This window comes from Phoxinus phoxinus, assembly GCF_949152265.1.
Source record: "Phoxinus phoxinus genome assembly, chromosome: 17".
Classification (NCBI taxonomy): domain Eukaryota; kingdom Metazoa; phylum Chordata; class Actinopteri; order Cypriniformes; family Leuciscidae; genus Phoxinus; species Phoxinus phoxinus.
In genome coordinates, this window is record NC_136892.1 from 26019922 (window position 1) to 26043487 (window position 23566).

At 38.4% G+C, this 23566-nt stretch overlaps 2 protein-coding genes across 3 annotated transcripts; both read right to left on the reverse strand.

Moving 5' to 3' along the window:
• Positions 1–1112: 1112 nt before the first annotated feature.
• Positions 1113–7937, reverse strand: zmat1 (zinc finger matrin-type 1). Its single transcript, XM_079584970.1, has 7 exons — positions 7628–7937; positions 5961–6067; positions 5790–5876; positions 5574–5706; positions 5218–5478; positions 4328–4418; positions 1113–3748 (listed from the first exon to the last, which is right to left on the reverse strand). The coding sequence occupies exons 1-7, from the start codon at positions 7755–7757 to the stop codon at positions 2761–2763; spliced, it is 1797 nt and encodes a 598-aa protein (XP_079441096.1). The 5' UTR covers positions 7758–7937; the 3' UTR covers positions 1113–2760.
• A 483-nt stretch (positions 7938–8420) lies between these two features.
• Positions 8421–23228, reverse strand: entpd2b (ectonucleoside triphosphate diphosphohydrolase 2b). Of its 2 annotated transcripts, XM_079585679.1 has the most exons (10): positions 23027–23228; positions 20574–22188; positions 19710–19827; positions 19242–19392; positions 11165–11324; positions 10750–10977; positions 10343–10606; positions 10155–10274; positions 9341–9475; positions 8421–9149 (listed from the first exon to the last, which is right to left on the reverse strand). In XM_079585679.1, exons 2-10 carry the CDS (start codon positions 20688–20690, stop codon positions 8940–8942), a joined length of 1503 nt encoding a protein of 500 aa, XP_079441805.1. In that variant the 5' UTR covers positions 20691–22188; positions 23027–23228; the 3' UTR covers positions 8421–8939. The 2 variants fall into 2 exon arrangements, with proteins under 2 accessions (XP_079441805.1, XP_079441806.1); XM_079585680.1 differs by lacking the exon at positions 23027–23228 and having other exon boundaries at positions 19664–19827; positions 20574–20698.
• Between the last annotated feature and the right edge of the window lie 338 nt (positions 23229–23566).

Below are 23566 nucleotides of genomic sequence, written 5' to 3' on the forward strand. Positions count from 1 at the left end.
GTTAAACTTTTGCGCCACAAAGTCAAACCGTTGGCTTTGTTCAGAAGCACAACATTTATCAATTCATTGAACAAGCCAACATTCTGGTTTTCCACTCCGCGTTAGATAAACTGCACTAATGAAGTTTTTGAGTGTGTGGGACTCTAGAGCCTGCAGCTTGTGTGGGAGTTTTGAGATCTCGCTCATTGGCCCTCGTCTCTTGAGAAGGGCTGAAGGGGCTCATGGGCCCGTGGAGGGGTCGTGAAGAGGGGAGGATGTGGGAGACGCACATGCCTCGGAGGTCGAGGCTACGACTGAGACAAAGGGAGTCGAACCGCACGATTCTTTGAAAACAGGAGATCTCAGGGGGCTCGAGAGAGAGAGAGAGAGCGCTTCAGTGCGACTGTCGACGGAGGGCTTTCAACTCTGTGGTTACAAAGGCTTAGGAAAAAAGTTCATATAGTTCTGAAGTACAAAAACTGCGCGAGAAGGAACAGGTGTTAGATCCACAATTTAATACGCATTAAAGTGCATTTGAAGATCAAAACATTATCATTAGAATTACAAACATTAGAATTCACCCTAGCTGTAAATTCAAGTGATGGTTCACACAAAAATTTAAATTCTGTCATTTACTCACAATCATGTCGTTCCATGTACACTACAAGTCAAAAGTTTGGGATAATTAAGATTCTTTGTATGTTTTTGAAAGAAGTCACCAAGGGTGCATTATTTGATCAAAAATAATAATAAAATACAGTAAAAACAGTAATGTTGTGAAACATATCGCAAATTCAAATAACTGTTTTAAAGTGTGATTTATTCCTGTGATGCAAAGCTGAATGTACAGCATCATTACTCCAGTCTTCAGTGTCACATGATCCTTCAGAAACCAATCTAATTATATTAAATATCACTTATGATCTCATTTGTGCTTATGCATATTCAAACTCTATCCAAATTGGTAAACAGAAAGTGTCATGCAGTCATCATTGATGATTGGTTACTTTCATTGATGTCATGTTGAATCTTTGAATAGGTGCAGTCAGAAGGCATTCCACCCCCCCCCCCACCCCCCCAAAAAAAGTTTCAAAAGAAATGGAAAAATAGTTTCACAAAAGTCTTTTATGATAATTTCATGATGCATTTTTATTGTAATTTTGGAGCTTACCAGCCCAAATCCCAATTCGCACACGAGTTTGGAACGACACAAGGGTTAGTAAATTACAGAATTGTCATTTTTGACTGAATCATCCCATTCCACATGCGAGTCTGATGAAGAACTCATTACAATCGTTTCCCCCACAATAAATATGTTCCATGAGAAGTCACAAAGTTCTCTAAAACCAAGAATTGTTTAATGAAGCCATTGGAAATCAGATTTCTTGATTGTGATAATAGTTTGAACTCTCGAAAAGGGAAATGCAGCTCTATGCAAGAAAGAGGTCAACAGAGTAGCAGTCGTGTCCTCATTCAACTCCTGCACCTGTTAGACCTGCAAACAAAAAATAGTCCTGTATGCTGCATCAAATGAGGCTGATGTTACCTTACGGTACCTCACACACGGAAATAAAACAAAACAAAGGATAGCAGTTTGAGCTCTTCTGATACAGGGATGTGTTTACGATGTGCAAATCTGACCTCTATTCAGACAACTCTTCATATAATTCTCGCCGTTCATTATTGATGTCTTTCTTGAACACAGAGTCAGGGTTTTGAAAGGCGCTTCTAGCAGTTCCAGATCCAGTGTACATGCTGGCAATCAGCTCCCCCTTGAGGCTAAAAGTGGAAATGCTTCAATTAGGGCATGAGCATAAGGAAAGATGTATGAGATCTTTAGAAAAAAAAAATCAACAATAAATACTAAATCTATGCTGACATAAACAGCGGGAGGGGTTTATTTGATCAAAGCATGAAGCGAGTTGAAGGATACATGGGTGGATGGCTCATGTAGTGTGTTTTTGCATCACAGCACAAAGTATAACATTTCTACTGATTTCTCCAATAGAAGAGTGCAGCTCTTGAGACATCCTATATAGTCTGTAGTCCTGAGCATTTCAAGGAATAGTTCATCCTAGAATTATCATTTTCTCACCCTCATGTCATTCCAAACTTTCTTTATTCTGTGAAACACAAAAGGAGAGGTTTAGGATCATGTTTACACTGATTTTTTCCACGCTGTGAAAGTGGATGGATGCTGTCGAGCTCTACGAATGACAAAAAAAAGCACCTTTTATGTACCAGGTAGTTCAAACAACTTGTGCAATACGAAGTCTTTTAGTGTCGTGTGACAGCTTTGCATTTGACAAACATTGTAGGTTCTTAAGTGTCACAGCGAGATGAATAGCAGTTTGAATATGTGGAATTGGAGACGGCAATATTTTCAGTGAATACCAACATAAATTTTGATCAAACAAACATATAGTGCATTAAGTTGTATGACTACATATTTTTAGAGATTGACAGCTTCCATTCACATTCATTGCATTGGCAAAATGCAGCATGAACATTCTTCAAAACATCTACTTTTGTGTTACATAAATAAAAAAAATAAGTCATATGGGTTTGAAATGAAACGAGGGTGAGTAAATGATGACAAAATGTTCATTTTTGATTCCTTAAAAAGGAATCGATAGCAGATGATTTTCTGTTTGAAAGAAAGGCCTTAAGAGTTCTTCGGAGAGCATAAGTTGTGAGATGGGTCCAGTAGATTTTAGTGCTCTTCTGAGGTCCCGTGGAGTTTTATTACAACAATACTGTCAAACCATCATCGAGCAGTCTTTAAAAAACACCAAGAATAGTTTCATCCCAGAGCCTTTCCTCCTCTGTCCTCTTGTCTTCTTGATTCGTCTTCTCTTTTCCTTTTTTCTTCTCTTTTTTGTGTTTTTGTTTGCCATCTTTTGCTTCTGTCCTTTCCTCCACGTGTTCCTCCATCCTTCCCTGTGCTTCCTCATTTTGCACCACAACCTCTTGTTTCTCCAAGAGTTCCTCTTCTTTTTGTCTCTTTGCATGCTGTCCATCCCCGTGCCTCCTACTCTTCTTGCTTGGTCTTCTTTTACTTCTGCTTTCCTCGTCTTCGCTGGAGCTTCTGTCTCTTTTTCTTCTCTCCTTCCATTTCTTATTTCTATCCTCTTCTCCTTCTACACTTCCTCTGCTGTCTCCCTTCAGCCTCTTTTTCCTTTCAGCCCGTTCCGCTTCTCCTTCCCTCCCTCTCCTTTCTGTATCAGACCCATCCTCCTGATCTCTTCTGCTCTTCCCTCGCTTTCTCATCTTCCTCTTCCGTCTCCTCCTCTCTCTGCTGTCGTAACTGCTGCTGCTGTCACTACTGCTGCTATTATAGGAGGAGGAGCCTGAGAAAGAGGAGGAGCTTAATGACTCAGGGCTCCTCCCTTTTTTATATAGTTGACCGGGTGTGAATGGAGGACGGGATTGTGGCATATATCCAGGCCGATAGTGTGGGACAGGGCCTCTCACCCCAAAGCCAAACTGAGGGACCTGAGACTGGAATTGCGGGGGCCAGTGAGGTCGAGGGAAACCAGGAGGCGGAAAACATGGCATCAACTGGCCAGGATGAGGCATTTCTTCTCCTTTTAGTGGCCCTACTGTTGTACCCTCATCCAGAACATTGCTTGCTTGTCCCACAGTGCCGGGCCCTGCTTTGGGCTCCAGTCCCCGGGCCTTTTGCACCTGGATGTAGTCAGCCAGCTCATCCTGGAAGGAGTCATACACTTTCTTCTGAGATTTGCATAGATCCATAACTTTCTTCTCTCTAAGGACCAAGATGAATTACAAAGTAAATTTCACTGATTCAGATGGCTGATAACAAGCAGATTAGGATTAAAATAGTTGCATGTAAACTATTAATCAACCAATATGGGTGTTCCAATAGCGTATGCAAATAAGTAAAATGCAGAAGTAATAGCAATATGTAATGTAACAATTTTTTTTTTAAGTCAACAGAAAATTTGTTCATTTGCAACACATTTTATTTCACTAATCCTACATATTTATAGAGAACATTCAAACAGAAAAAAATTAAATCTATGGCAGCATTTTATCGATGAAGACAAATTTAGAAAGTAAATAAGATTAATTCTGATTTCATTTTTACTTTAAATTATTTGAAAGCAGACAATGTTCACTTGGAAGTTCATTCATGAAGAATCCATGGTTATATCATCGATTATGTAAAAATTTAAAATATTGGCTGACTAATCGGCCTAGCCGATATATCGACCTTTCGCAAATGGGAGCTAAAGTTCAGTCTTCTAAACCAATATCCAAACCCTAGTGGCTACAACAAAATATGGCATCAAAAGATATAACTAATGAAAGTGACGTCACTCACTTGGTGAAGTGTTTGTTTCCCTGCATGTGTGCCTGGTACATCTCTATTGAGCTGAGCGCCAGACAGCAAATCGGGCAAATCAGGGAGCTCACTGTAGTGTGTGAGAGGAAAACAAAATAGTATGAGAAAGAGGGTTTAATAACAGGGAAATAAAGCAAATATCAAATCATAAATCCTCAAAACATGAATCAAGTGAACTGACTAAAACATATCGGTTTACATTAATGGATTACATACAGTATGACCTCTTAGGCCCTGTTTACACCAGGAATAAGATGCGTTTTGGTCGACCGGATCACAAGTGGACGACACTAAATACAGGTGTAAAACGTTTTGAGCTTGTCCACTTCCAGAGGTAGTCGAAAACGCATTCGAACAGACACAAAAGACGGCTTCTCTCCGCCTACTGACTTAATGTGTAAACATTTTGAAAAGCGTGCTAGCCAGACGGGGATTTAAACTTTGTCGGCTTGAGACGCAAGCTTGGTTTGAAGACGTACCAAGCACAATGTTCTCTCCATTCCTGACATGCACTCGAAACGAAAGCTGCTTCTCTCTGTATGTTTTTCCATCGTCTTTCTGTTCATATATACATTTTGTGAACTTCTTTTGTCCATTAGATCGAAATATATGAAAACAACATAAATATACCCACACATAAACCCTCCCCTCGAAGAAATCAGGACAGAAGTGGTCGAAAGTGGACAAAAGGATTAAAAATGTATTTAATTGAAATAATTGTAATCAATTACCGGTAAAATTAATGAATGTAAATACGTTTATTTAAAATGAAATAATTAAAAAACATTATTATAAATATTATTAAATAATTAATTCATTTTAATATCAATAAACTAATTTGTTAGATGCAAATGTATATTCATGTATACCATGTTCTGACTGTTCCCCCATCTGGTCCAGCATCTCAGTTCGGGCCTGGTTCCGCTGATGCTTCCGGCCGCTGTAGTGCTGCTGAGCAACCAGAGGGTTGTTGAAGGAAGCGCTGCACAACGTACAGTACTTGTTGGGGTCATCGAGGTCAACCTCTTGATCGGCCGAACCAGAAGTGTCGCTCTGCTCCTGACTGATCGGGTTTTGTACAGCATTCACCGATGGGGGGGCAACTGGAGATGCGGATTCTATGAGGGCCGCTGAAAGTAGAGACATTTGAAAGGCGTTTATGAGAGGTTTCGCCCACAATGGTGAAGAGCCAAACTCAACAGATCCCAGTCTGAATTTGACTCACCTCCAGGAGGTGGAGGATTGGTTTTTCTCATGTTCTTGGCATGAACTTTGCCCTCATAATGCGACTTGGCCACAGTGGGGGAGCTGAACACCATGCTGCACAGCTCGCAAAACTTCTCAGCAGACAGACCTCTCTGTCACAAAATATGAAGAATTAAAGCATGCTAACACACTTAAAAAAGCGATACATGCATATTCTGTATGATCTGTTACATACCAATAGGCCTCCACAGTCTTGGCTCGTCTTGTTCATTTTAGCTTTGTTGTTCAGGTACATCCTGACTCTTTGTGCATGCCTTTTCCCCTGGTAGCATAGAAAGCAGTGTTAGAAATATGACTGCAGCCCTTTTGAGATAAAGTTAAAACAGAAAAACTTGATTTCACAAACCTCATAATGAGAAACTCTCTGGGACTCGTGAATCAGGGTTGCTTCACACACATGACAGAAGTTATCCGTCAACAGGCCTTTGAGAAGATCACTGTCACTCTGAGACCCTGCAGGAAAATCAGACAATAACGTACACATTTAAACAGAGCTGCTTTAAGGTTTGAAATAACTTGAACATATTTGTGTGCAAGGTAGCATGAGTGAGGTGGTTTGTGTAGACGGGATCTCATTAGCACATTTTTACAAATCAGATTTTCATGGGGTATGACATTTATGATTAGAAATAGATTTTAGATACAAAGTGAGGCATTCAGTAATACAAGTCAACAAGAAATGGAGAGTACTGTACTGTATCTCTTGGAAATATAATTATATCTGGTTATCAGTATTAAAATTGATTTAACAAATGATGAGCATGAGCAGAATGAATTCTGTTCATGAATTAATGCTCACATAAACAGTTGGACTGATCTAAATGCGACAATTCACACAAGAATGGTATTACGGACGATTTATAGAGGAATTTGTTCTGCTCATATTTCATGAATGAAGCCCAATGTGTGCAAGCAAAACATACTAATAATAGGTTCTTGTGGTGCAAAACTAGTGGAGCTAGTCAACATTTTACAAATAAATAAATAACAGAATTAAGGATGCACCCATAGTTATTTTAATGCTATGCATGACTAATTAATGACTGATAAAATAACCGATATAAAAATGTTTTATTAATAAAAACACACAAACACAGTTAAAGGCCAATAGTTTTAAATGTTAAAACTGAATATGCATCACAGTATACTGTAGAAACTAAATTATTAAACCTGCTTTTTAAAAATGATAATAACTTATATTATGCATCACTAAATCGACAATTAGTGCATGCTGTGGTTTCTTTTGCCAATATTTTAATGAATGCACTGCTACAATGTACACATCTCTAAATGAAAGAATGATGTTCATGTCAAACTTACATGAATTCTACGTCCATTATTTGCATAAAATGGTGATTTCAATTCACTCGACAGGGCAGTTTGTTCCCTGAATGTGTCGTTGAACTCTCAGTACAAACAATTTAATCACAAAATGTTACAAGTTTGTGGATACTAAAATTGCATTTAAAAAAAAAACTAAATTTGGATTTATTAATGTTTATTTGTTTGTACTGCTGTCTCATAGAAAATACGCATTTTTGATACAAATACTATTTTTTGCATTTAAATAAAATGACAAATTAGTTAGAAATATATATATTTAAATTGACAACGCACTAAAACGTTTTAAATTTGCACAAAGCAGCTGTTATTTTCAAGAATAAGGATTAACTTAGGCTAAAAATACATTAGCTATCTGGCTAGATAGTGGTTTAATCGTCGAATGAACCGATCTACACGATGTTTTGTTTCATTAAACCCACGTTTTGTGTATTTTCAGCCGATGTACTACTTAAACACAAAAGATTGTTGTTAAAAAAGGGATTTTTGTGGTGGTGGTTTAAGGTGAATAATGGGTATTAATATTTAGCCTAGCCTAGCTTGTTGGCTCGCTAAGCTTTATTACTACCCATGAATCCATCTCAAACAACTCAAACACAAACATTCGATGCAAATAAACTCCATATGACTGCATTTTTGAAGTTTTTGAAGGGTTTCAACTGATAGACTCACCTTCTTCAACCTGAGAAATATTGGTGTTAGTGTTTTGTACTGTTTCTGGATTGATATCGTCTGTATTTTTGATATTGTCTGTTTCCGCACACTGCGGAGAACACGATACACTAGCTTCAAGCTCGGACATTTCTTTAAACCTGGAAATAAATCAAAACTGAAGCACATTTAGCTAAAATGCCAGAGAGCTCTACATGGCAATTGCTAGGATATGAAGGGAGGTGATGGGCGCAGTGCGCATGCGCAGTGTGATGTTCATGATCGCGTTTGGTGCCAGCCATTGAATTGAGCAGATGCTTACTGCCACCATGTGGTGTGTTTGTGTTATTCGAGATTAAATAGCCTATCATCAAATAGAACCTTTGTATTATTAAATAAACAAAATATATCATGATGCACTATATCTTATATGAAGTATGCAATTATATAGTCAATGGTACAAGCATAGTTTCTGCAAAAAAAAAAGCATTCAGATATTATTACTACTACTGTAAAATCATAATACAGTAAAATGGGATCTCATTTAAACAGTGTCAGAATCAACATAATTTTGCTTAATATCTTTTTCTGTTTTGGCAAACCGGTTAAACTGTAGCCTAACTTAGTAGGCCTATCTAAACAGTTAAAATATAGTAAAGACATAAAACCATAGTGTTCTTTTACAATGACTTATTTGGCATATCAGAAACCTGCATGCATCTGAAATGAATTCAGGTTGGTGAATTATTAACATTATGATTTATTCCTTCAGTCTGAGAAACAGGTGAAATGCCATGCATTTCTCATACATTAACTGAAGACAAATATGAACTGGGCAAAAATAGAGACGAATAACTACAGTTCCGGATCACTGAAGACACTGGAGACAGTTCTCATAGAAAACACATATAATTCCTTGAATAAAGTTGATTAGTGTATAACACAAGAAAAAAAAAATGAAGAAATCAACTGTAATCTGTTAAAATAGTGACAATGTTACTTATAAAACTGTGAAGGTACCATAATACAGTGATGGAATCAAATGATATAATGCAGGACTGTCATTATTATAACATATTATATTTAGTATTATTAATTACTTGTCTCATGAATTGAATTTCATATGGTTTGATACAGCACATAAATTATCTTTCAGTATTTGTCAGTGGCAAAACAAACAAATGTCTTGTTAAATTGGATACAATATTATCACTGACCGTTTATAGGAATGCATTACTCATGTAAAAATGATTTTTGTGGAGCGTATTTTAAGACGAGTCTGTCCAAACAAAGAAACAAAACACAGAAAATAACTGTATGGCATAAGAGTGTGCTATGAGACACCTCCATTTCTTCTTTTCTTCCGGATCACTAGGAGAGCCATGTAACAGACGGTGGCAGTGAGGAGGACGGTTAGGAGGATCAACAAACCAATCCATGCCGCGGGACACAAGCCCTTCCTGATCCCCACAGGTTCCTCTGGAAGAAGACTGCTCACACTGAGTATATAACCCAGAGCCCAGCCCACCGACGCCTCACCTGCCTAAAACATATAGTAGAGATTGAAATTTTGTTTTTTGGGGTTTGCATATGCTTATGCACATTCACATAATTGTCATATTTTGCATTTTAATCAGCAGCAAACTGGTAAAAATCGTTTGTCTTGCCCAATTGAAAAGTTAAACTGGTTCTGTTATGTACAAGTATACTGCATCACCATGTTGATAAACTCACCTTTTTCTGGAAAGCAACATTTTGGAATGAATGTTCATCAAAGCTATAACCGCTAAGCATTAGCACTTGTATATACACTGCAACTGCACAATAATCCTTCAGGTATTTTTTCAAGTCGGGATCTTTCTTGGTCATCTATAATGAACAGGAGATATGGATATGAATTAGATTCAGATATGCAATGCGGCAGTGTATTTATCACAAGCAGACACACATTTTTATGAGCAGTAGGCCTACCTCACCATTTTACTACTATTAAGTTATATGTTTGTCAATCTATAAAAAACTGCCTAGAAAATATCCAGTTAATATTTCACCCAAAAATCTCTTTCTTATATATATATAGGCTTATTAAGATCTCTTTCATTGTTATTATTTTCACGAAAAAAAAAATGTATTCTCAAATTCTCGTTACTGTAATGCAAATTACAATTACTGTAATGCAAATTACAGTAGCCTCATTCTTATTTCTACTGTAAAATGCATGGAAAACTAATGATATATTTTTTTAATGGAAAGGTACATCATGTTTCATACATCATAGTAGTATTTGTTGGACTGGTTTTAACTTATGCTGATAGATATATCATTTTGAATTAGTATCTTTTTGTCAAAAATTGTAAATCAAAATATAAAACAACTAATCATCTAACTAACCAACTAAATCCAGATGCAATTTGATTTGGGTGAAAATGTGCTTACCGGTAATTGTCATTTCCAATTTGAGGTGACATGGACATATCATGAGATTTATGTGATTTATTGGCAAATGGTGCTATTCTCACACATATGTACACACACTCAAAAATGATACCTCTTCTATGGTCATACTACACACAGCCTGCGTAGCCTCCTCTAGCTGAGCAAAGGTGCTGATCTTTATCCCTGTACTTTGCTGGAGATAACTGTGAGTGAAGAAATATGCAGAGAAGGCCTGAAAGAAAGAGAAATGCATAAGATACTATTCTATTAAACTCATATGACCATTTCTAGGCCCCTCACCATGAAGCCCCCACTGACGTTGGGCTGGAAAACTCCATTAAAGGAACACTGAGAAAAGGGGCAGTAGTGGAAGGAAAATATTTCAGAAGTGTTGCCAAGGCAGCTTTGGTAGTCCCCGGTGCCTTGCACTCTGATCCACGAATGAGGGTCGTAAGTTTTGAGTCTCCTTGACTCTGCACAAGGCGAGTTAAACACTTCCTCCAGCTTGAAGACATCAGTGAAGTCAGATGGGTAGCAGGGATGATACACGTTGCTACCCTGCGACTGAAATCAAGATATACTAGATGAGTGTTAACTGTGTTATTTACTCACAGGACAAAAATAATCCAAATAAGTTTGTTTTTGACCAATAAAAAAACACATAACATAACATATTGCACTATTATTTGATTTGTGATGCATCATACTATAACCAGGTTGGCCAGGATCATGCGCAGAGCCTCTTCTTTACCATAGCACAGGTAACTATGTGTGTAGAGGGAATACTCTTGCCCGTAGAGACGCAAGGTCATATGGTTTCTCTCGTTTTCAACTTTCTCTGGGGTCTCAAAGGTGATCTGTGTGGACGCCCCACCTAAATCCAGCGCTCCGACTGTTTGTCTGCCAGGGTTAAGCCACCGGCCCACATAGCCATACTACACAGTGTGGAAATGAGCAAACAAAGACAGAAAACGGCCACTAGATGGCCCAAGAAGTTGAGGAACTGGTAATCATAGATCAAAACAAGCTTAATATTTAGAACGTTTTGAAAAGAAGTGACAAAGCTTAAGTATAATTATTGACTTTCACTGACGAGAAAAGATCATAATCTAACGAAAGTACCTTTATGAAGTTTTCAAGGAGGTAGTTCACAGTGATCCAACCGTAAACCCCCTCTTCTTGACCACTCAAAATGACTGCTCCTTGAAAGCTAAATGGAAAAGTTTTGATTTTTTGTTTGACTTCTTGAAGAACCCTGGATGCTTTGTTGGGGTTGGAAATTCTGGAAAAAGTAAAAGACAGTGAAAATTAAATGTATTTGGAGGATGAAAAAAAGCCAACAGCAAATGTCATTCTGGCAGACCACAAATATTATTACATATAAAATATTTACAGACAGAATAGTCTTCAATGAAATTTCTGTAATCTAAAGTACTGCTGTTGTTTTGTGTACTGTAATTATCCTGCACTGTGTGTTTGAGTAAAAACCCAGTACTTCCCTCATGGTCATTCCATGCACAAGAACATGGTCAACTAGTGCTTTGAATTTTATCAGGAACAAATCTCCTTTGACCCCGTCCCCTTCATTTCTCGTTTCCTTTCCTTTCCTTTTCCTCTTTGTCTCCCACTACTAGGATTCATTCTCCAAAGCACCCAATCACCTGTGGGCCCTATTTTATCCATGATATTCTGATTGATGTGTCTTCAGTTTTGCTACTAATGTTTACACATAGATTCGTGTGTGCAATTTGAGTTCACAGTGTGGCACTTGAGTTAATTATGTTATGTTTGTGTTTTCTGAATGAGAACATTGTTACATAAACCTGTGCAAAATGAGGGCATTTTGTGTAGATTTTCGCAGAAGACATTGAGAAAATTGGAATGTGTCTAAAAACAGGTGAAATGTGTTAATAGTTTTGAGAACTGAATGAATGGTTTGAGCAATTGGGCCAACTAGATCAGTTGTTTTAGCAATGGCAGTTGTTTTTGTCTTGGCGGAATAGATCTGCTACGCTGCTGCTGCAGAGCAATACGGGACTTGCCACTGCCAATACATCACAACACGCTGCTGTGAGCAAGTAAGACATGTTGCTGCTGTACAATATAGATGATAATACATGATTTGCGTAACATATCTATACAAGTGAAGCTGGGGAAGGTGGAGGGTTTCTGAAGCGTGCTGCGAACTGCTATAGCAGACACTGATAGCAGACACTGACCAAGTATTTGAAAGATGAGCAACAAGCTTAATGGCTACTGATTGTTATGGAAATTTTACATTTAGATGTGTTTCTTTTGCTTTTGTATGGGTACAGCTTGTATTGACGTTGAACTTTCATTTGCTCATAAGCATTTAAAGGAATATAATCATATAAGCTAAAGCACAATAATAAGATATGTAGCCAGACATGCATGGGTTGGAATAGGCTTGCAAGAGCAATATGTTCGAACAATATGTTCTAAGAAGAACTAAGTAGCAAATAACTTTTCTGTACTCCGAAGTGTGAAGAGTGTGTGTGTGTGTAGTTTTGTTCGAACTAAAGATAGGCAGTAGGTGTGAAAATGAGCAGTGGCTGAGAGAGGGGGTTTTTGGGCAGACAAGGCATTGTTCTGTTCAGATAGAATTTATGATTAGACGAGATCTTGAACACGGACGTATACAGACGTTTCCTTTTAAGGTAAACGAGACAAATCTTTTGACAGATGCAGCCCACTCAGGATATGTTGGGGGTATATAATCTTAGCAAAGGGGACTGGCCTTTGCCTTCTCATGTCAGATGCTCTCTGTGTGAGAATGCCATAGACCTTCTCATATCAGACGCTGTCTATATGTTGAACGTCTTATTTCATGCATGAAATAAAATACTTTGTTTAATCTTTTGAGAATCGACTTTGTCTCCTTCATCCAGGTTTGAATATTGATAAATTTCCACAACAAATGGCGACGAGGATGGGATTGCAAAACCGATGATCGTCGTGAGGGGAACAGTTGACTGGCCATCCCGAGAGAACACTCTACGGCTCGAAATCCTCAAGTTTAAGGAAAGAGAATTGTTCAACTCCTCACGACGACCTAGGGGGACGCAATTAAAGAACTCACAGACAGTGAGACTCACAAGACGGTGAGAGGAAATTTCTTATGTAACAAATAAGACAAATTTTGTTGATTGATATTTGCGTATTGAATATTTTTTCCTAAAGAGTCACGTTTGGGATAGACCTGATAGCAAGTTCCCAAACAGGTCCGGGATAAGACCACAAAACGTATTAAAATTTCCCTAAAGAGCCAGGGTTTTGAGAATAGGCCTGGAAATAATTTCTCAAACACCAGACAGAAGCACTGGTCTGGGAAAGACCTATATTGACGAATAAAGGCAATTTGGAAAGACCTGCATCGACGGATGAAGGCAGGGCGTGGGGTGGCTGCGCCAGGGAAAAGTTAATACGTAGAGGAGAGCGTGGGTGGCTGCGCGAGGAAAATTGATAGATAAATATAAAGTAATAAAAGAATAAATAAAAATACGCAAATATAAATTAACAAAACAAAATTAAGTATTATAGGGAAATTGAACAAACAAAATTGTAAAAGTAAAAATGGGTAATGAAAATTCAAAAAGGAAAGATGAAGAACATGTTGATTTCTCGAAAGGTTCATGCAAAATGCAATATGGGTTCAATGGGGGTTTAAGCGTGTCACATTTGACAAAAACAAAAGCAAAATTGGTCTACTCACGTTGTCAAGAGGAAAGACAAGACACATAGAGAAACGCATTATGCAATCTTAAAAATGACATATCTTTGAAAAATGACGTCTGACATTGTTTCTTCTTCTCCCTATTATGGCGATTTTTGTTTTGTTTTGTTTTTGTTTTGTGAGAATAAGAGAGGAGGACAGGACGCATCCGGCTCATCTTCCAACTCCTCGCAATCCTAACCAGATTCCAGCCGCCGCAGAAGGACGGGGTCAAGCAGTTCCTAACGCACCACACAAAGAACCATGCCACCACTCTGCAACCCTCCAGAAAATGAAAGTAAAGACTTTGTTCTTGGATGGATTGGACAGTGATAGTTCAAAAGCAATTCAAAAGAGCTGTGTCGGATGGCAACTGGCCTCCACAGTAGAAATGAGACAACACGCAAGACATCATGAAAGTGCAGCGGAAAATCAACACAGCCAAGAAAGACAAAGACCTCATGTTGGCCCTGGTGACAATGCAAGGTGTGTATATGGGCAACAACAACTCCAACCATCACCAAATGAACCAGAGAGGCAATGGCAGAGGAAGAGGAGAGGACGTGGTCGGGGAAAAGGACGAAACAGTCAACCATTTCAACAACAACGCAAAGAGCCCTATGACAAATGTTTTAATTGTGGACGAAAAGGACATTGGCGTGATGAATGCCCACACGGCAAAGGCGGGAATCAGGCGGATTGAAAGGAGGAGGAGGGGTGAGCGACGGGGTTCCTGTCTCTCCAACTGATGAGTATAATTTACCTTTATTTTCTGATTTCTGCTCTATGCAATGAAGACTTGCTTGCTAGGGTTTTCTATAAGACTCATATTTCTTTACCCTTGATAGAAATGACTGTTAATGACGTATCTTTACTATTTCTGCTTGACACGGGAGCTTCCAATTTGGTAATTAAAGCGACAGAGTTTGAAAAACCAATTCCACTCTCTAGTAAGACGACTTCTTCCAGAGGTGCAACTGGTCATGTGGTCATAGAACAATATTCGAAAACACTTGAGTGTTTAATTGAAGGGGAAAAATAAAATAATAATGTGCATTGTTTTTTAAATTACTAAGTTATGCCCAGTGAATTTAATGCGAAGGGATTTACTTTGTAAGTAGGGTGTTTTTTTGTTTACTGTGGTGATCAGGGCTTATCAGCTGACATGAGAATGACGCATGAAACTGAAAGCACAGAGGATTTTTCTCTGTTTGTATATGAATGGCAAATTTCTGACACATGTCTGACCACAAAGCGGCTCATGACAGAGTGTTGCCATCTTCTGAATCTATGAGAGACTCAGATTTACATTGCACTTCTCATGTAAGCACTGATCATGATGATGAATATGCACAGCGATGATTTAATGTTGACATAGAAATTGTGACGACTGACTATGTGTATTGAACTGACCAATGGTGTGTTTTGAATGTGAAATTGACTGACAAACAGACAGTGTTTTATGACATGGAAAATGCACAAGCCTCATATCGCTGGCCAAACCAGTGAAGGCTGAATGGCGTGACGCGGGTCCCTTCATGGCCAGGTGCCATGAACTGACCGACTGGGTCATAATAGAGAAAAAAAAAAAAAGAATGATCTGCCAAAGTGAAAATACCGTTTGATTTAAACAGCCATGGCATAAAACACAGAAGTTTGAGAACAGTCACGTGTTGGATGAGGAAGTGAAACTGAACAGACTAAGTTTAACACAACTCCCTGTCATAACAGACGGGTTGGAGAGAGTTTCCAAAATGTTTATGGGCTACTGATAAAAATGATGTCTGATTGCAGATTGTGAGCCGATTCAAATAAAGACCAAATCCGACTATAGACCAAAGGAAAATGCAGTATCCACTAAAAAGGAAGTGGCAGTTTGTAAGTGCCAGGCTCATACTTCGGGTAGTGATGACGTTTCTAAGGAAAACAGGGTGTCAGAGTTTAGCAGCGAAGGCTGCAGCTCGATTTCCTGTTCAGATAACCATAGCAATACAGCTGAATGAGGAACTAGGTGACAGAAGCGATGAAACAACACGCTTCTGCCTATGATAAAGAGAGATTTACAAGGCAGGCCGTGAATATGAAAATGGACAATGGGGCCCCAGCTAATAATAATAAACCATGTTTACCTTCTCATTTTCTTTCAGGTATATGCAAGTTTGATGCATGGATTGGACCATGTCTCAAAAGGGAGGATGTTTACTATTATGCAAAATAACTGATTTACCAAAGTTTTTTCCACAGTGGCAGCAGATTTTTGCAGCAGATGTTTTGATTTGTGGTATTAACAATGTGGGCAGGGGTCAGGCAATGAGACAGGGGGCCATCCCAGGCCGCAGAGACCATTCTCAAATGTAATGCTCGATTATATTGAATTATTACAATCTGACAAAAAGAGATACTGCGTAGTGGCAGTCGACATGTTTTCAGAATGGGTAGAAGCCATGCCAACAACAAAGGCAGATTAAAAAAGGAATGGCAAAACTATTCCTACAAGAAATTATCCCACCATGGGAATTTCAAATCCTGAAAAATTATTAAGTGGCAATGGTTCACATTTTGTAAACAGTGCAATTTCAGCAGTTGAAGCATTCCTGGGTACATCCGGAATGGGGAGGAGCTAACTTACATGAGAATGAGAAAGAGGGGCTGGGAAGCACGAAATCCTCGAACATTGCCTGACACCACTATTTGTGAGCATGACATGTTGCAATATTGTGTTGAGCTGGATAAGGTGTTCTGTGATATCTCAAAACAGGTCCAGGCAGCAGTTGCAGAGCCAGCTGAGACGGCCCTGCACAGCTTCCGAGGAGAGTTCGTGTTGATAAAGGATCTGAGACGAAAGCATTGGAAGGCGAAAAGGTGACAGGGACCATTCCAGGTTTTGCTGACAACTCAAAATGCGGTGAAAGTCGAGAAGCATCAGCTCATGCGGCTAGCTGCAACGGAAGAAGAATCCCACTCAAAGCTAACGAGTGCCAAACAGAGATCAGACTAACCAGAGACGTGTCATCCCGTAGGTTACCAATTTGAAAACCACCGTCACTGGAGAGCAGACGAATCAATAGTAAGAGACGATTGTGCAATTTCAGGAGTGGTCAGGACTGTATCAAGGACTTTGTGGAACTTTAACGGCGTGGGCATTGAAATAACCTGTCTGATCATATCAACTAGACCTGCCCTGAGACCAAAAATACATCGAGAAACGGGACTGATATCGTCCAAACAAGAACATTTTCTCGCCTGACAAGGTTGTAATGTGTGGCAATAGGTCACTAAATCTTATCCTCTTAATTAGTGTGGCTGTAAGCCTAGCACGAGATGATAGCATATAGAGGTGAAAATGACAAAGGGAAAATGGGGTAAGACCATGTATTTTTGTAAGGATCCATGTCAAGGGCAATATGTGTACGGAGGTAATCAGGATGCTATCAGAGAGGGTCTATTGACCAAGGCGGGGTATGTCTCACTTCAGGGTGATTAAATTAGAATATTAGAGTGATGCCAGAGTTTTTGGAATTAGAAGAAATCACTGAAAATTTAGGAGAATTAATAGGGTTAATTCCATGTACTATGTAGAAATTACTGAATGTGAAAATTCTATAGAAATCAAATTATCTCCAAAGAAAGTCAAAAGTCAGAACCCATCAGAACACAGCACTAGAGACTTTGACAATGTATGGGCAGTGAAACCACAATTAGGCGACGTATGTTTATGTAAATTAGGAACCTCTTGTTGTTTTAATTTGACTGACGTCTATCAAAATGTATCAGACATAATAGAACACATGAAAATGGCCATAGCCACTCCAGATGAAATATAATCTTCACTAGATAATTGGTTCTTGGGCCTGCAGGGGTGGACGAAATTGTTAATAAGTACGATTATGCCAATCGGATGTTTGATTTTCATTTTGATTTTTCTTTTAATGATTCCATGTTTAATGAATTGTATTTCTAGAATCACTGCTAAGGCAGTGACTGCCACAATGGTGAGAATGAGTCCAGGGGAATACACAACAGTGATAAGTAGAGCACCAGAGGACGAAGTTAAGGTGTTAGTGGCTGATGATGATGAGGATTATGAGGATTATGAGAACAAGAGCGAACATGAGTTTGACTAGGAAATTAAGTAACCATGGAAAAATTTACCTGTTGTGAATTACTATGATTATGGAAGAGTAAATGTAAAATTGTGTGTATGTTCTTTGAATGAACATATGGGGGATTGTTATGGAAATTTTACATTTAGATGTGTTTCTTTTGCTTTTGTATGGGTACAGCTTGTATTGACGTTGAACTTTCATTTGCTCATAAGCATTTAAAGGAATATAATCATATAAGCTAAAGCACAATAATAAGATATGTAGCCAGACATGCATGGGTTGGAATAGGCTTGCAAGAGCAATATGTTCGAACAATATGTTCTAAGAAGAACTAAGTAGCAAATAACTTTTCTGTACTCCGAAGTGTGAAGAGTGTGTGTGTGTGTAGTTTTGTTCGAACTAAAGATAGGCAGTAGGTGTGAAAATGAGCAGTGGCTGAGAGAGGGGGTTTTTGGGCAGACAAGGCATTGTTCTGTTCAGATAGAATTTATGATTAGACGAGATCTTGAACACGGACGTATACAGACGTTTCCTTTTAAGGTAAACGAGACAAATCTTTTGACAGATGCAGCCCACTCAGGATATGTTGGGGGTATATAATCTTAGCAAAGGGGACTGGCCTTTGCCTTCTCATGTCAGATGCTCTCTGTGTGAGAATGCCATAGACCTTCTCATATCAGACGCTGTCTATATGTTGAACGTCTTATTTCATGCATGAAATAAAATACTTTGTTTAATCTTTTGAGAATCGACTTTGTCTCCTTCATCCAGGTTTGAATATTGATAAATTTCCACAACATGATACAGCAGGAACCAATCAGCTGTGCCCTATAGAGAATGTTGTGATTGCAGGCAGGTTGAGTTAAAGACCTGATCAGCCTGCACCATCTGGAGTTTCATGCCAGAACTATATTTGTACGAATTAGACAACACAAACCAAAAAGCAAATGCCTCTTCTTATAGAACTAACTTCTCTTTTCTTATTAATGAACTAATGAACTGGTTCTAATTTAATTTAATAATAATTGAATACAAATCAGAACATGTAAATAGGAAATGTTGGCATATTTTGTCACTTATTGGGAGCAGTATGCTAGCTGGAGCCATTTACCGCCAGTCTTTGTGCTAAGCTAGGCTAGCGGTGGGTGCGTCAGACAGAGTTACGGCACGCACAGAGATGAAAAGGGTATGTATGGAATAACTCTGGGGTATACGGTGAATAAGCTAAAGTCCCAAAAAGTCGGCGTGTTCCTTTAAGCAACTTTTTGACAACCAGAATTTTTTTTTATATAATCTTTCTTTTTATGTATGCATAAAAACATTAAAAACTTCAGTAACATAAGAAGAAAAACACACTCACTTCAGAAGTCTCATACCAGCAGTGGCTCCTAGATACACAGGGGTGCGGTGATGTCTATCTGGGGGAATGTCCCGCATGGCCTGCTTCAAGCATACCTCGAGGCTGCGCCCTGCTGCACCCGGCAGACCAGCATAAGCAGAGATTCCTCCTCCTGCACCAAAGGATCACAAAACACGTATTTATTTATTTACTTACTTACTATTTAACTAAAAACTTAAATAGTAGCTAAACAAGAGGGATAATCTTAAACAAGCATATACAAGAACACAGAGTGAAATAGTTTCATATGCCTAATGATAATATATTGTAGATAATCTAGTTTTGATTCTGAAAATGTCAACACGCATAATGGTGCATTTTTTGTGAACATGCTTAAGATGCTTTGTGCTTTAGATGTTTATCCGCATGGCAAATATCTTCACCATTTATCTGCCTGTACATTTGAAGAATTTCAGCAAGTCTTTTGACCTTTGACATGACACTCGCTGTGCTGGGCGACAACGCCTGTGCCATTTAACTTGTCCGCTGGCCATCTGTAGGTGTACAAGGCTGTATGTGAGGAGCCAGCGTCCAGCACAATCCCATACTGCAATGGGAGAGAGAGAGAGAGACAAAAAAAGTTAAAAAATCCATGTTCAGTTTGCTTTTTAGTATGTGATTAATGTATTGTCATAACGGATGTTCTGACAGTGATTTATTCGCAGAAACCACTATATTCTGCGAAAGCCAGCATATTCCCAGCACAATAACATACAAAATGTGTTTCTGTGACCTGCCACACAGTTATTTACCCACAGCTCCCAGGGGTTTACATGCACCTGGTGACCGATGACACACTCGTGGAGATGCAATTCCCAGAAGAATCTGATATAACAAACTGTTCTGAGTCTGCATCTTTATTTGTTCCAGGGTTCACAAGAAACAAAATTACGTTTCTCAATGTTTACCTTGTGAAGGCTACCTCCCCATGGCAACTGACTAAATCTGGTATAATGTCATTTCAGATTTGTACTTGTGGTTTAGGATATGTCTTTCAGATTTGATGTTGTTTTCTATATGACCCAGAGATTAAGTATCTGAGGGTGAATGTGAAATCAAATACAGGTAAAGTATTATTCAGAACTACTTTGAGAGATAAATTACCCATTACACAACTAGCACAGCATATTAGTGTGTTCAAAAACACCACAATTCCTCTTTGTACCATTTGCCAAAATCATGCCTCCCTCCAATCAAGATAACCTGCATAAAAATGAAAGTTAGCGGAAGGAAAGAAGGAAGAAAGAAAGAAAGAAAGAAAGAAAGAAAGAATTTATAAGTAATAATACTAACCATGTACTGCGGCTGCTCTCTCAGTTCATGTATAGGCACAGTTAGGAGTAGAATAGACACGATTCCAAACAGAAGGAGCGTTCCTGAGGCTACAAACTTAACACACAGTTTATCCATCAGTAAAGTTGGGGTCTGCCTGAGAAATCCGGATGGTGAAGGAACAAGGGCAACCCCTCTACCCACCCCCTGCTTCACAAAAGTGCAAACTTCTCTACAAGCCCCACTAATAAAAACAGTCAGTGACCGTGTGCTTCATTTACAATTCATATTTATTATTCATTATCAAAAGATTCTTTAAATGAACACATTTTTGTGGATTGGAGTGGAAGCACAACATGTCCTGCACTAATAATAAATCTAAAAATCTTTATTTTTTATCTTTTGTAGAATGAATGAGGGACTATCTTTTGTATAATCTGTTTGTGACTTCTAAAGGTGTGTTCACTGGTGCATCTGACTAGAATCCTCAGTCTGAGTCATTCTTGTGAAAGGATTCAGAAAGCATGCTCTGAATAGGACAATTCCTGCCAAGAGCAGAAGCACTTTGCATTAAGAAGCCTACTTTGTATTCACAATGCACTACTCAACGTGTGGTAAGAATTTCCAGTTTGGTGTAGAAGAGGGAGGATGAAGAAATGTGTGACATCATCTATATTTTGGTGAAATGCTCTGCACTTGAGCATTCTTGAGCAGTAATGTTATTTCATGACAACATGGAATGACTAAATTAAGTCTGACCAAACAACCTGATCCTAAATTGAGCAAGATGTCAAAGTATGGCAAAGGTTTTGTTTTTGCTTTAGTGTTTACAATACAATCAAATCATGTATCTGAGTGGTATTATGATTTGAGTTTGCATTAGCTTGTAAGAAGAGTTGAAATCATTTCTCATGAAACATTCAAGTTTAAAGATTCACAAGCAGTCAGCACAAAGTTTAAACAAGAAACATTTAATGAACAGTATCTAACTACATTTCAAGCGCCAGATAAAGATTAACCGTATACAATACAGTGACTTTGCACAATTTTCAAGACCATGTAATGACAAACCTTAGGATGCCATTTAAATAAATACAAAACTAAAAATTCAGGAACTAAGTAACCTGAATGTATGAATAATTTCCTTAATATACACAAAATGATCACAATGGAAACTGTTATTTCAGTTCCACAAACAAGCAAAACAGCAACATAATGCATAAATGCACCAAATACTAAAACAAAAACAAGAAAACATGTAACATCTCAGTCCTGCTTTTCCAGCTCTGGTGTAGTGTTTTGAAATATTGTGACAACAGACTCCTCCTCATGACACATGTGCCAGACCACAATGCAATAGTAATTGAGCAGTAGAAGCAGCAACATGACAACCAAGGCCAAAACGACCAGAAGGGCCACCACAAGTCTCTTTCTGGTGCAAAATGGGTGAGATGACCAGTGGTCACTGTGGGACGCTTCCTCCAGTGAGTGTTTAGGCGTGGACAGAAAGTGTTTAATCCAGGTCCCAGCAGGAGCAACAGGTAAAAATAAGCATGCTTCTCTGTCACCCATCATCACAGAAAGAAAAAGCCTCTTGCCCACAGAGCAACTGTCACTTCCACCTGCCAGTAAGTGTCTGAAAAAGAAACATACAGTGATATGGTTAAATTAAGCAGCCTATAGTGCAAGTAACAAAACACACACACACACACACACACACACACACACACACACACCTGCTGAAAGAGGGAGCAAAGCCATCTAGAATATCATAATAGTAACTCAGTATAGAGAATCAGTAAAGCAACTACCCAGAGCACCCTAGCAACTGCTCAGCAACGCACTAAAACATACCAAACCCCATTTAGCAACTATTTAGCAATGCCATTGCAACCCCCAAGCAACGTGAGTTTTCCACAAACCAGCGCCACTCGCATTTTCTTCAGAAAAAAAATCTAAGCCATAACAATTTACCACGGCATTTTGTTCACGCTTTAAGAATCTTTAAGTTGTTTGTTTAATTTGTTTTTCAGTTAAATGATTTTACGACAGTGGCGACAGCGGTGGCAGATTTATGACAGAAGTATCTGGCAGCATAATTTGGCGCACACTTTACTTGAGCGAGCAAAAACAAACTAAAAAAGTTAACCAGCTAACTAATTCCTTTATCTGGTTTCCCATCAATTATGTTTTATTCACATTTACTTTTATTGTTTACGCAAGATAATTAGCCTACAACGTTTTAGGGGAGGAAAAAGCCTTGTTTAGGATAGGAGAATCTCTCCATCTGCGTTCAGTCAGTGAGACCCCGTAAGAACAGGTAAGACACGACGCTCGCGCACTTTATTGATGAGAATTAAACCGTCGTGTTCTATATGGTGTGAAACAGTTTCAAATCATTTCGACAGACTGAACATGTTTTAATAATTGAGCTATCATTTAGTTGTACACAGCAAAGACTAAAGCAAACTCACCTGTTAGAGACGTCAGTGTTTTGCAGAGGAACAGTCTTCCCCTCGCTATAGATACCGCCTCTTAAGTAGACTGTCAAGCGTTTTCATCATACTTTCAAATTCATATTGCGAGATAAACAAGTCACTTTTTGACCACTACCCCCATAACGTAGTAGACATCTGACTAATTTATGCATCTCCACCTCTCCAGGACTGACAGTAGCTAATTTTAAACTTTCTGGGAAATGGATAATGAAATATGTCTTTGTTTACTGAAATACTAGGCCTATATCCAGGTATATATATATATATATATATATACATTTTTAATGTGGGTTTAATATTGTTCAATATGTTTAACTATGTTTAATATTTTACTCTTCTTTTAATGTTTATTGTTTCTTTTGTTATGTAAAGCACAGTGGTCAACTTCTGTTGTGTTTACTTGTGCTATATAAATAAATAAAGTAATTATATATATATATATATATATATATATATATATAGGCTATATATATTTATTTATACATATATATAACATTAATGGATATATATATATAT

Coding starts and splice junctions, on each gene's coding strand:
- zmat1 (XM_079584970.1), bottom strand. CDS start 7,757: ATGTCCGAGCTTGAAGCTAGTGTATCGTGTTCTCCGCAGTGTGCGGAA. Junction 5,877..5,960: donor AGAGAGTTTCTCATTATGAG/GTTTGTGAAATC, acceptor CTATGCTACCAG/GGGAAAAGGCATGCACAAAG. Junction 5,479..5,573: donor CAATCCTCCACCTCCTGGAG/GTGAGTCAAATT, acceptor CTCTACTTTCAG/CGGCCCTCATAGAATCCGCA.
- entpd2b (XM_079585679.1), bottom strand. CDS start 20,690: ATGGATAAACTGTGTGTTAAGTTTGTAGCCTCAGGAACGCTCCTTCTG. Junction 10,607..10,749: donor TCCTGGCCAACCTGGTTATA/GTATGATGCATC, acceptor TCTTGATTTCAG/TCGCAGGGTAGCAACGTGTA. Junction 9,476..10,154: donor GTAGTATGACCATAGAAGAG/GTATCATTTTTG, acceptor TGTTCATTATAG/ATGACCAAGAAAGATCCCGA.